Raw genomic sequence first — 12,458 nt, forward strand, 5'->3', positions numbered from 1 at the left:
GGTCTCGGCACTGAGTATGCATCCAACTCTCAATCTTATGATGTCAGAGAGTGACATTATAATTGTTTCAGAGTCCACTCCGAATCCTTCCTGCTTACCACAGCATGTTGGATTCAGATGTGGTTTTACTGGCTCCATAAATATTTCCGTATTTGTTGTTTCTCAACTTCTAACAGTCCATTCTTGACCATCCTTGGCAAGAAGAGGCCGTGGTTAATTCATATCAAGGTATCCCGGACATCATCTCAGTCTTCCTCAAACAGCAAAAGTCATTAATTTGAACTCTTTTTGCCTTCTTTGATTTTCCCTGCCTTAGCCGGCTTTGATAGATAGTCCAAAGAAGGAATAAACATGAAGTGCTAAAATAAAGCAAAGAGTGCTTGGAATGGTCAAGAATTGACTATAGTCCTGTAGGATCCACAGCGGATTATATACTCAGACCAAATTACAGCAGTCTGGTGGACACTGTGTGTCTGAAAAACCCCCTAGTTGCAACCTAGACCCTCATCCTTGGGCACCGCTTGATGGTGAGGTTGTCACAGCTCATGGATTTCCTGCCTCAGGTGTCATTTCTCGCCTTTCCTTGGAGGCACAGTTTTTAAGAAAGATCATTTGAAAAAGCAGCAAGCCGATAGTCCATCTCATCCTAAAACACAGTCTATTGCAGTATTCCCATAACTCAACACTTTGTGTCTCAGCTCAGATCTAAAGAAAAAAAAGAATGTGACTCTTTAGAAAAAATGAAATTGTCCAGGAATGGTCATTGTAGTAGATTCCTAGCCTGTGGACCGCTGAGGACTGGCAAAGATCTTGGAGACTTGGAGACTTGTAGTGGAAAATCTGTCTTTTTCTGTAAGAAGAGACGGACACTCTAAGGAAGTGATGTGCCTGGGGCCCACAGATAGGCAGTCGCCGGACCAGGACGATTGTCCTGATTCTAATCCTTCCTCTCCCACTGCTTCATACAAAAGCAACTCCTAAGACAAGAGATTCAGATCTTTTATTTGCCCTGGGCATTCCCTGAGAGTTCTAGCTGCTCTCCCTCCCAGCACAGAGCTGTGTACCTTGAAGGTGCTCTGTGAAAATCTGTTGAATGAACGTTAGTATATTTGGAAAGGGTCGTGCTCCAGCCAGGCAGGTGGAAGAATAAGATCCTGGTGATTACAAAGTTTAAGGTTTCTGGGGAAACTGGAATACCTCTTTATTGTCTGGAGCCAGGAAAGTGGCTACATAGAAATGGAGGAGAGCATTGACCTAGAGACTCTAGAGGTCTGTAGGGTGGATATATAAGAAACCATCCAAGGTCTATAGAGTGGGTATATAAGAAACGCTATGTAAGTCTACACAATGGGTGTGTGTGATGTATAGGTTGTAGTGTGTGTGTGTGCCTATGTGTATGTGTGTGTGTTGCCTCCTTTATCCATCCTATATCATATTGTTCCCCAGGCTACCAGGGAGGAGATGGATTTCATATTAATACACTTGCTATCAGAACAAGAGGAAAGCATCTGACAATTATGATAATATGTCTTTAAAATGTATGTAATATATGTATACTGTCATAATAGTTTTATATCTGTATAGTGTCCAACCTCCCATGGACACCCTGATCTATCTTCCCTCCCTTATTGGTGTTGGAAGGAGGCCTGGGCTCAGAGTAAGACACAGGCTTCTCTAGACCTTTTTGCCTCTATCAGCCAGAGTAAAGGGAAGCCCAGACAGCTATGCTTCTGGTCCTTCCAAACTCAGAGCCTCGCCACTGCTGATCACCTTGAGCCACCAGGTCCAACTTCATCATGCACTTTCCCTGTGTTCATGTCAGTCCCTGCAGGAAGGCCCAGGTCACTCCTCTAATATCCATGAGGTTCTAGACATCTTCTGTTCTGAACTTTTGTCCTACCTTATGCTAACTACTGAAAACCTTCCTCCATCCTTCATGAGCAAAATCCCATGTATGCTCTCTCATCTGACGACTCCCTTCATGCGTAGTCTAGTGGAAACCTGGCTCTGCCCCAAGGACACTGCTTTCCTCACTGCCTTGTGCCCTTGGGATTGGGTGAGGGGTAGGCCCCTTCCTTGCTCACCGCTGCCCCTTTCAGACCATTCCCACCTTGTCTCTAAACTCTGAACCTCATACTACTGACCCCTGATGACAATTATCTGGTGACAGTTTGACTCCTGGCTCTTTTTTCATTCTCGTCTAAGCTGTTTCTGCCTGAATTCTTATTGATTCCAGGATTAAAGCAGATGATCCTCCTGATGCTCCGGCTTCTCAGTTCCTTGAATTCATCTTCTCTAGTAACTTTGTTTTTATCCTGCACCCTAGCTCAGCGATTCATTCCCATGGTCATGATGCAGACCTTGTTTATAGCAACAACTGCAGCCCCTCCACAATGTCATTCTCATGCCTCCTGTTCTCTGATTTCCATTTCCTCTCTGGACAACGCTGGATTGGTCCTTTCACGTCCCTCCCCTACTTCATGTCTTCTCTCCTCTTCCTTACTCAAGTCAATGAGTGTAGCTCTCCTGCCCTGCACCATCTTGGCCTTCGCTTTTTCAGACTTGCTTGGCTGAACACAACCCTTGTCGGATCCACCTTTCCATCTACCTGCATCCCATACCTATCCAATGAGTGTGACTGGAGAAATAACAATATTGACTGGTCTCATTTTAAATTCATGACCATAAATCTCAACTGGGTCTTTGAACTACCTGGCCATCATACCATACTTCCCTGGTCCATTCACATTTCCATTCCCCTGCGTGACTGTTTATTTCATGGCGACTTGTCTTTCCAAACTTCCAATAACTCTTCCTGTTTGACATAATCAGAAGAAATTTCCTCAGCCTCCTACCACCTCATCTGCTTGCCTTCCAGTATCTGCACTTGTACGTCTGGCCTTCATGGCTGGGGCTACAGGTGAACTGTCTGGTTTTACTGTTTAAAGTCAGCTTTTCCACATGTGGACAAGATGCCATTTCTCTTACCTATTCGGAGATATAGGCCCAGAAATTCTCCCTTCTTTCTTCCCCCACTGCTGTTAATTTTTTTTTCTTCCTAAGGTATTCTTGACTTGAGCATACGAACATAATTTTATTTCTCTCTTAAAAGTTCTTGATCCCAGTTCTCCCAATTATTATCTCATTTGGCTTCTCCCCTCTTGGCAAAACATATTAAAGAGTTGCCTATACAATCGTCATCTCCAATTTTCTCCCATTCTATTCTTTCTAAAAAGAATTCATCATTCCTATGAAGCTTTCATCCCCAGTGGTTCACCCAAACGTCACTTGTCAAGGTGACCAATGACCTCCAGTGGTCAGTTCTTAACTCTTACTTCCCCACTTTGCTTGGCTTCTTGGATACCATACTCTCTTGGTTTTCTGCTTCGTCAGTGGTCACTCCTTCTCAAACTCTTGTTGGTTCCTCCTTATCTCCCTAAGGAGGGAGTGCCCTAGGGTCTCAGTCCTCTGTCTGCACTCACTGTCTGGGTGATCTCATCTAGTTTTATGATTTTCCATATTGTCTGTATGCTGAGACAGTTCACTCAGTTGCCTGTTGCTGGAATAATGCCATGTAACAAATGAGCACAAAATCTCAGCAACATGTAATGCTAAGTCTGTAGGTCACTGTGGATCGGCTAATCTAGGCTGAGCTGGGCTGGGTGGCCAACCTCCTCCTGGGACCCTTGAAGCCTGGGAATGTTTTCTCATGGTGATGGCAGAGGCACAAGAGAGCAAGTCTAATTGCACAGGCACTTTTCAAGCCTTTGGTCATGTTATGCCTGCCAGCATTTCATTGGCCAAAACAAATCACCAAAGTCAAGAAGGAAATATACCCTGCCTCTTATGAGGGGGGAACTTCTAAGTCACTTGGCATAGGGCATGGATTCAGGGAGGAGTGAAGAATTGGAGCCGTATCTATCACGTATTACATGGGATGTCCTCATAGTAAAAAGTTATCCGTTGTTTATCTGAAATTAAGTTTTAACTGGGCATCCTCCATTTTGTCTGGTCATCTTTATCTACCTTCAGAATATATCCAGAATCTGGTCCCCTCCCCCACTATGTACCCTGCTTCTACTCTGCTCTGAGCCCCACACCTCTCACCTGGGTCAGTGACTGTAACCTCCTAACTGGTCCCCTGCCTTCGACGCTTATTGCCTTCATATCTTCTCAACACAGCAGCTAGAGTGATACTTTAAGACATGAGATGATACCATTCCTCTGATTAAAACCCCCAATTGGCTCCCCATTTCTTTCATAGTAAAAGCTCAGGTCCTTGATATTTCTGGAGTGCTCTGTGGTCTTGATTCTCATGATTTCTTGGACCTCATTTTGTGCTGCTCTCACCTCATTGCTTCTACACAGCTGCAGTGGCCCCTGCCATTTCTTAAACGCTCCCGGCATAGTTCCACCTGAGGGCCTTTGTGCTGGCTGCTCCCTCAGCCTGTCTTCCTCACATGTCTGCGTGGCTCCCTCTCTCCCTTCCGCTGATCCTTTGATCAAACACCAGGAGGTGTTTGGACCCACACCCCACCTTTCCACCCCTGTCTGGCATTTTGGAATCCCTTCTTCTCGGTCTCTCTTCTACAGAGAATTACTCTTCTAACATACAATTTTACCTTTATGTATGCTATTGTCTGTCTCTCCCCACTGAAATGAAAGTTCCCGAAGGCAAGCATTCTTGCCTAGTTTGTTCACTGATTGTATCCCAAGTGCCTAGTAGAGTTTTGGCAAATATTTGATGAATGAATGAATGAATGAATGAATGAATAAAGAGTTATGACATTTTCTGCACATCACTATAAAAACTGAATAAAAATACTTTAAGCTAAGCATATAGGTCTGTTCCAATGTTTGTTGTCTTAAACTGTATACAAATGGAAGGTTTCATAAAATGATTTAGGACTGAGCAAAAATTGCCTGGCTTGTGGAATCTTTGTACACTAATGATTATTACCAAGTACCTTATCGTAATGACATTTCTTTAAAATTAAAGATAACAGCAAAGATTTTAGTAAGCCTAGCAAAACTCTAAAAGTCTCAATGACCTTCAAAGAATTCTTGAAGATGAGCTTTAAGCTTTCTCATTCTACGTTATTGGTGGGAGTATTATGCTCTAGGAGCAGCATACGTGAAACAGAGGCAGATGAGGGTGAAGAGACAAGATTTGTGCATGTTTTTATTTATTTAATCTTAAATTTTTTTGACTGTTCATGTTTTGAACTAGTGGTTTGGGGAGAATACCTAAGAGAAAAATAATAGCCTAACCTCTAATATCTTAGTGACTAAGGTAATTTAAAACATGTTGCTATTTTGTGCCTACTCAAGAGGGTTCAGGAAACAGTTATACTTTTTTTTTTCATCAAGAAATGATTAATCTGGCAACCATATCTATTCAGAAAGACCTCTGAGAATCAAAACAGCATCAGTGCTCGACAGCTTTCCTCCCAGCCTCTCACTTAAGATTGATTTTACTTTTATTTCTGACAAATTTAGTCATCATCCAAAGATAGAATAGCATCTGCATACTTCAATTGTATGTATGCATGAATGTATGGTGACTTGCTCTAGGACAAGAAAAAAATTGACAATATGAAAAGAATGAGACAAAATCATCATGAAGCTTGAGAACTTGAAGTCATTTAGGGAGGCATCCCCAAATTATAGCATGGGACATTCGTGGACACCTATAGGGTAACTCCAGGCTGCTCACTCTGTTCATTTTATAGTATTGCTTAAGATGGCAAGGAGATTTGTAAAGAATTTGGGGGGCAGGGATTGCTATGATAAACCATTAAACTTTTCTTTTCTTTTTTTTTAAAGATTTTATTTATTTATTCATGAGAGACAGACAGAGAGAGAGAGAGAGAGAGAGAGGCAGAGGGAGAAGCAGTCTCCCAAGGAGCAGGGAGCCCGATGTGGGACCCGATCCCAGGACTCTGGGATCATGACCTGAGCTGAAGGCAGACGCTTAACCATCTGAGCCACCCAGGCGCCCCCATTAAACTTTTCAAAAGTTTTAAAGGATAACCTACCTAGAATAGTGTGGGACAGCTTGTTTCCCATTACTGATGGATAGTGTATGCAGAAAATATTTCCTCTTAGATACATTTGCCAAATAGAAGGAGCAAATGATACAGTCTGTTTCTTGCTCACCTAATAAAATAGAAAATCTGCATTCATAGTATTTATTCCAAGTTAGATACAGTCCGTGCTCCTAAATTACTTACGGTTTAGCAAAGGTTGTAGACAAGTCAATAGACAATTACATTATAGTGTGTTAAATTTGAGAAAGGTTAAGGACAGGGTGTCCTGGGATTACATAAGAGGATCACATGACCCATTTTTTCATTTGTATTTTTTGGGGGAGGGGTTTCCTTGAAGACCTTCTGGTGGAGGAACTGTCTGTATACTTGAGATGTAATTAATGAGTAACATATTGCCAGGAAGAGGTAGAGTGGTAGAATGATGTAGGTGGAATGAACTGTAAGCATCTTTAGGTAGTAGATGAAAAGAATTCACTTCTGGAAAGGTGAAGTGACCTGCTCAAGGCCATGCCGTGGGGACATGCTGAGCTTTAGCTTTGTAACTGTGCTTTTGTTAATCTCTGAGAGGCATAGCCACAGATGCAGAATGTAATGTGGAAGCATCTCTGCATGGAATTTGGAAACCAGCGTGTATATAATTCCGTTAAAGTAATTGGTAGGGCCAGAACACATAGAATGTTTTGAAAGGGTGTATTAGGCAGGAAGGAAAAGATATGGAGAAGGTTCTTGAACTTGCTTTTATTTATTTATTTTTTAATCAACGTCCTGAGCTTTAAATAATATTTCTGTTTGTAGATCCCACTACTAAAGGACTTTCAACTTTGGAAATGCCACGAGAATCCTCATCTGCCCCCACATTAGAAGCAGGTGTGCCAGAAACAAGCAGCCATTCCTCAATATCAAGTAAGATTTCCTTTGGTGATCATTTCACCTGTATATTGATTTTGGGATAATATCTGCTGCATTGTTTTCAATGTTCACACTCCCAGTGTCAGGGTTTTTTCTTTATACACGTCGTGTTAGCTTCCTGGGGGATACTCGGCGGTAAGATTTCAGAGATCCTGAGGCACAGGTTCAGTTTTGTCAACATCTCAAGTGTTTGATAAATCAGTGCCATTACTGATTGGCCAAGAATCCCAATCTGTGAAGGAATAATCACTGAATTTCATAATTCAAAAAAATAAAAATTGTTGATGACTAGTCTAAACATAAGGCCTAGAACTAGTTTTGGGACAAGTGAAAAGCATGGTTCACGACAGAATTTTACATTGGACCCCTTTGTTTCATTTGAATCACTTCCATCAGTGACAAAATTTTATCTAGGTTATCACAAAATAAATGTAACAGATAGATCATGATCCCAGAGTCATGACTGAATCCAGCCCTTTTGGATCTGAAAATAAAATGGCATGAAATTCTATAAGGTCTGTAGGGGGCAACTATTTTGAAACTGCCTTCTGTGGTTGGGTCCTAGATTTTGTCCTTGAGGAGCATGAGTTCAGTTGAGGTGAAGGTAGGGGGGCCTACCTACCTCGGTGGAGCCCAGTTGAGACTTTAGCTTGGGAGGTTCCCAGCAGGAGTCAGTGATACGGAGGTGCAGCTCCTGCAAGCCCTCGTCCCAGCTGCTGGTCTATTTTGTGCTTCGTGTAGACGCTGCATGAGGAGCTAGTTAATTTTCATTTGACCATCTTTTGAAATGAGGATGATCCCGAAAACCAGATAAAGATCATAACTCAAATGCTGGACTGGTAGTATGGAACAACATCGTCATCTTCATGATTCATTCATTCATGCATTCATTCATTCAGCAACTATTTATTAAGTGTCTGCTGGGTGCCAGGCACTGTGCTTGCCATTGGGGACCCAAGGTGAATAAATAAGAGACACCCCTTGTTCGAGGAGTTCATAGTCATAATAGTTAATAATAGTTCCCATTTATTTGACACTTAACCACGTGCTGGGCACTGTGCCAAATGGTTACACACATGGTTGTTTTACTCAATCCTGACATCAGCCCTACATGGCAAATATTACTGACCCCATTTTATAGACTAGGAAGCAGAGGTCAGAGAGGCTAAATAAATGACTTGCCTAAAGTCAGGTAGCTACTGTGTGATAGAGACAGGGGATTGATGCCAGATGTGTTTGACTGGCAAATCTTTGCTCTTTTTTGGTATCACACACTGCCTTAGAATAACTCAACTTCACTTATAATAGAGATTACAGAAATTCTAAGAAAGTGTTTTCAAGTAACAGTTATTTGCCCTTTTGGTAGCAAAGAAGAACAGCTAGTTCTGGATTTAATTGTTCTTTTATCATAAAAATCTATTTGATAATGTGATAGAATGCCCATTGGTAAGCCCACATACTAGAATCATAAAAGTATATTTTCTCCTCCTAATTTACATGAATCATTCAAAAAAAAAAAGGAAGATAGTGAATTTTAATCAGAATTCCAAGTTGGGTGAAATTTGAGATAGGGTGACTAAGTCAGCTTGACTTCAGTGCTAGTTAAATGTGTCATAAAATAAGCATATCCAGTGTCTCATGATCCTAGAGTCATAACTGACTCTAGCTTTTCTGGAGTCAGCAGAGTGCATCAGTAGATTTCCACCTTCCTCCTTCTCTCCATTAAAAGCATGTCTTGGATGGCTGTTGGTGGTGTGTTCTTGGAGGCATCATGCCAGGCACCTCACACACTGAGCTGAACATTAAGGGTTTTTACTCTCAGGGAATTCTGTCTACACACAACTGAGAATCGGAGAACTTATGAAATCACTAGAGGTTTTAAGTCCTCCTTTGAGCATCCTCATTTTTAAATTGGTTAAGTCTTCTACAAGATTTCTGCTTTTGCATTTGACTTGAAGTTGCATGTTTCAAGTGAGTCGTAACACTGAATTTCACCAATCAACAAGAATCGGAGATTTTCCGTGTTGGTTGGTGTAGTCATTATGGTGAATTTAGTCAACATGGGCTCCAAAACACAAGAATTCCCATCACACTCCCTTCTTTGGATCAGTTTGCCGGCTGACCATTTTGTAGCTAACCATGCCATGACTACCATGAATCAAACAGCATGCCAATTACATTAAAAATGTTATAATTGATTTCACATCTCACGAAGTCACCGTCTTGGTACAGTGATTGTGAAATCTGTGTATAACATTTAAGGCTTTCCAGGGGCCATACAATCATCCCGGTTTCTACCATCCCCTCTTAGAGCATGTACTTAAAGGACTTCAGTTTCTGAAATTGTCCTCCTAAGAGAGTGAATACCACACGCTCTCCAGTGTCCAGGAGTTTGGGATCATGTAGAAAAGGCACATCAGTGATTCTCTGCTTTTCTCACTGGGCTGGGGGCAGGGACTGATGGGACCCCTGGCAGAGGAATAGGAGGGTATAGGAGGCAGATTGCTTTTTTTACTCAACAGTCTACTGGCAGGAATTTTTTTTTTTTAATTATTTTTCTGGTTTGGAAATGCTCGTAACTTGACATTTCATTGGTGGGATATTTGTCAGTGCCTAATTGAAGGATAAAAATGTTACCACTACTCTCTAAAACAAAGATTTGTACTAGAATACACTTGTGGAAGGTGATTCGATTCGCATTTCCCAAACAGTAGGCAGCGGCTCATACAAAGATTAAAAATAGTATTGACTTTGGAGTCAACATGTTTCGGTTTCTATGACTACCTCATTTGATAGTTGGTTCCCAAGTAACGTGGCATCATTTGCTTCAGTTTCTCTCTCAAAAAACTGGGGTTGATATGTGTCATTTTACTCCAAAATACACACACACACACACACACACATACACACACACACACACACACACACACACGGACTCATGGGGATATAATGGAGCCTGAAACTATGTATGAACAAGCTCCATTAAAAAAAGTTAAGCTATAAATTCAAAGTAGTATTATCTGCCTTAAATCCTTTTTGGAACAAAGTAGAGTATATAAATAAAAAAGTAAATGAAAGTAATCATATTGTGGTAACTGGAGTAAATATTTACAGGGTACAGATAAATGCTCACAGGCACTCTTTCATTCTTTACTGAGGGAAGAAAGGCACCCGGAACAGCAACGTGCCTTAGTTTTTCCTTTGGATAGGAGCATACAGTTTACCGAGCAATCACAAATAGCCAATGAAAGTTCAATTAAGATTCTATATGGATTTGTAGAGCCGTTGTGTGCAGTGGAAATTTATTCCCCCTAGTAATCATGTCCTAATTTCCTCCATATAGCTCAGTATAGGCAGATGAAAAGGGGATCCCTGGGAGCTCTGACAATGAGCCAGTTAATGAAGCGACAGCTGGAACATCAGTCTAGCGCCCCCCATAACATCAGCAACTGGGACACTGGTGGGTCAAGCTTTTTCTTCTTGTTTTACCTCTCAGATTAGCTAAATGCCACTTTCTTTGTGTCCCCTCTGCTCTCTTGTGAAGGATTAGATTTTCTCTTCTGTTCTGTGATTCAAGTAATTTTTTTTTTAAAAAAACCTGAAGGTAATGAACAAGTCTGTTTGAACTTTCCAAGTGTTCTAGAGCCACCTGTTTGTCCATTTAGGCTGGTCCAACTCTTTTTCCTCTAAGACCCAGATTCCAGATACTAGGTTATCTATCTGGGGGTTAAGTGATGTCAATGTGTAAAGGAGGGAATGGAACTGTGATTTCATGATGTCAATTAAAAAAACAAACAGAAACACCAGATTATCAATAGTGTCTATTTTGTAAAGTTCCCCCCAAATAAGGGCATATTAATAGTAATACTAATAATAACGAATGTAGCTTAGTGACGTCATGATCTGCCAGTAGGCTTGGGAATATGAGCTCTGTGTTTTAGTCAGCAGGGTCACCAGCTTGCAGCCGCACACCCTCATGCTCATATGGTGGAACCGCATCTAACCTCAATTTTAAAGTAAGAATCGATCGCCATGACATGTCTATTTCAAACATGATCACTCTGCATTTTCTGAACTTTGTTCCCACGTTCTGCACACGTACTCCTTTCCAAGCCGGTAGTATTGCCACAATCCTGCTCTTTGGAGTGCCTGCTTTTCGTGTTTTTTTTTTCCTTTTTTTAATTAAATGGGTCATTTGAGTTACAAGATAATACATGTGGAAGAACTTTGCAACATGCATGCACTACGAAAATGTCATGGTTTGTTACTGTGACAGGCTCTGGGGGCCAACACTTAGACCTACTTCAATATCTTGGTTAGTCCTTTCTGGCCATAGTTATGTGAGATTGTTATTTTAATATCCTTCTTTATGACCAGGAATTATGACGTCCACAAAACCAAAATATCGACAGACTTATTTTTTCAAAACCACAATATTGACATACATTTTATCTTATCTCCCCCACCCCCATCCGTTGTTTTTCCAAAAAAGGAGAGCTAGATAATTAAGTCCCATAAAAAAATACCCAATCCTACTTTTGACAGTTTCAACTCTCCAGCCTTTATAAGGGTTCTTAATGTTTTAAAGGTTTCATGTTTTGTCTTCCTTTTGGTGATAAGTGATAGTGAATAATGTAATGGCCAAAAGCCAACAGGCAAGAGAGTCAAGGAGAAAGAGAGGATAACCAGCCTCAACAGCCGACTGGGCTTGGGTGGAGTCATTCCATCCACACCAAAGAGGACTGACTCTGTTTCTCTCTTTACTGAGGAAGCTATGTGAGGAACTGAGAATGGGAGCCTTGGTTTGGTTAGTTCTCTGATAATTAAATGCCCACCTTTTGTTAGGTTGACATGCTTCTATTTTCTGTAGCAAGTAGCTCAGCCTAAGCTAACCATTTTAGATTTAGATTACGATTCCAACCGAGTTTGATTGATTCAGTAGAGTAATAAAAAGGCAACTAGATCTCAATTTCCAATCCAAATTTTAATCTAAAAATAGAATCTACATGATGCCAAATAACCCATTTAACTGAATTTTTCACATTCACCAGACTTCAGTCTCGTTCATGTCACTCTGGTTTCTCACTTAATACTTACCATTTACATGCTGTCTGAATTTCTTTCACCCATTTTCCTGGACTTGTTTTCCATTCTCCAAATTGGTTCTCTAGTCACCAAGTCCTACTAGAGTTTCATCTCAATACCCTTGTTTTGATTAGTGCCATGAAAAGTTCTCCCCAAATCTAAGACCACAGGAGAGTCAATGAATACATAGGTCACTGTTAGGTGGCATGCCACTTTATAGCACATATGTCGATTCAGTGACTCACTGGTCTCCAAAGGGACAAATCTAATCATGTCAACACTGAGAGAGGCAGTCTAAGACATGGGTTATGATCGATTCACCTCAGCATGCACCTGCTTGCTCAGTGAATACCTGCCTCTTCTCCATCCGTGCTCATCCGATGGCTGCTTCTTCGTCTCATCTTTCATAGGAAA

The 12,458-nt window shown here is 41.2% G+C and overlaps 1 protein-coding gene across 13 annotated transcripts in view; it reads left to right on the forward strand.

Moving 5' to 3' along the window:
- The window catches only part of UNC79 (unc-79 homolog, NALCN channel complex subunit), a 246,213-nt gene that overhangs the window by 166,329 nt on the left and 67,426 nt on the right, over positions 1-12,458 (forward strand). For 11 of the 13 annotated variants that reach the window (XM_073895820.1, XM_073895813.1, XM_073895819.1 and 8 more), the window contains 2 exons: positions 6,846-6,953; positions 10,303-10,419. In XM_073895820.1, coding sequence (XP_073751921.1) covers positions 6,846-6,953; positions 10,303-10,419 — 225 coding nt within the window. The remainder of the gene's footprint in view (positions 1-6,845; positions 6,954-10,302; positions 10,420-12,458) is intronic. The other 2 variants (XM_073895814.1, XM_073895821.1) reach the window with 1 other exon arrangement.

Source organism: Callorhinus ursinus, unplaced genomic scaffold, assembly GCF_003265705.2.
Source record: "Callorhinus ursinus isolate GAN/ISIS: 27379988/994484 unplaced genomic scaffold, GSC_fseal_2.0 scaffold8, whole genome shotgun sequence".
NCBI classification, from domain to species: domain Eukaryota; kingdom Metazoa; phylum Chordata; class Mammalia; order Carnivora; family Otariidae; genus Callorhinus; species Callorhinus ursinus.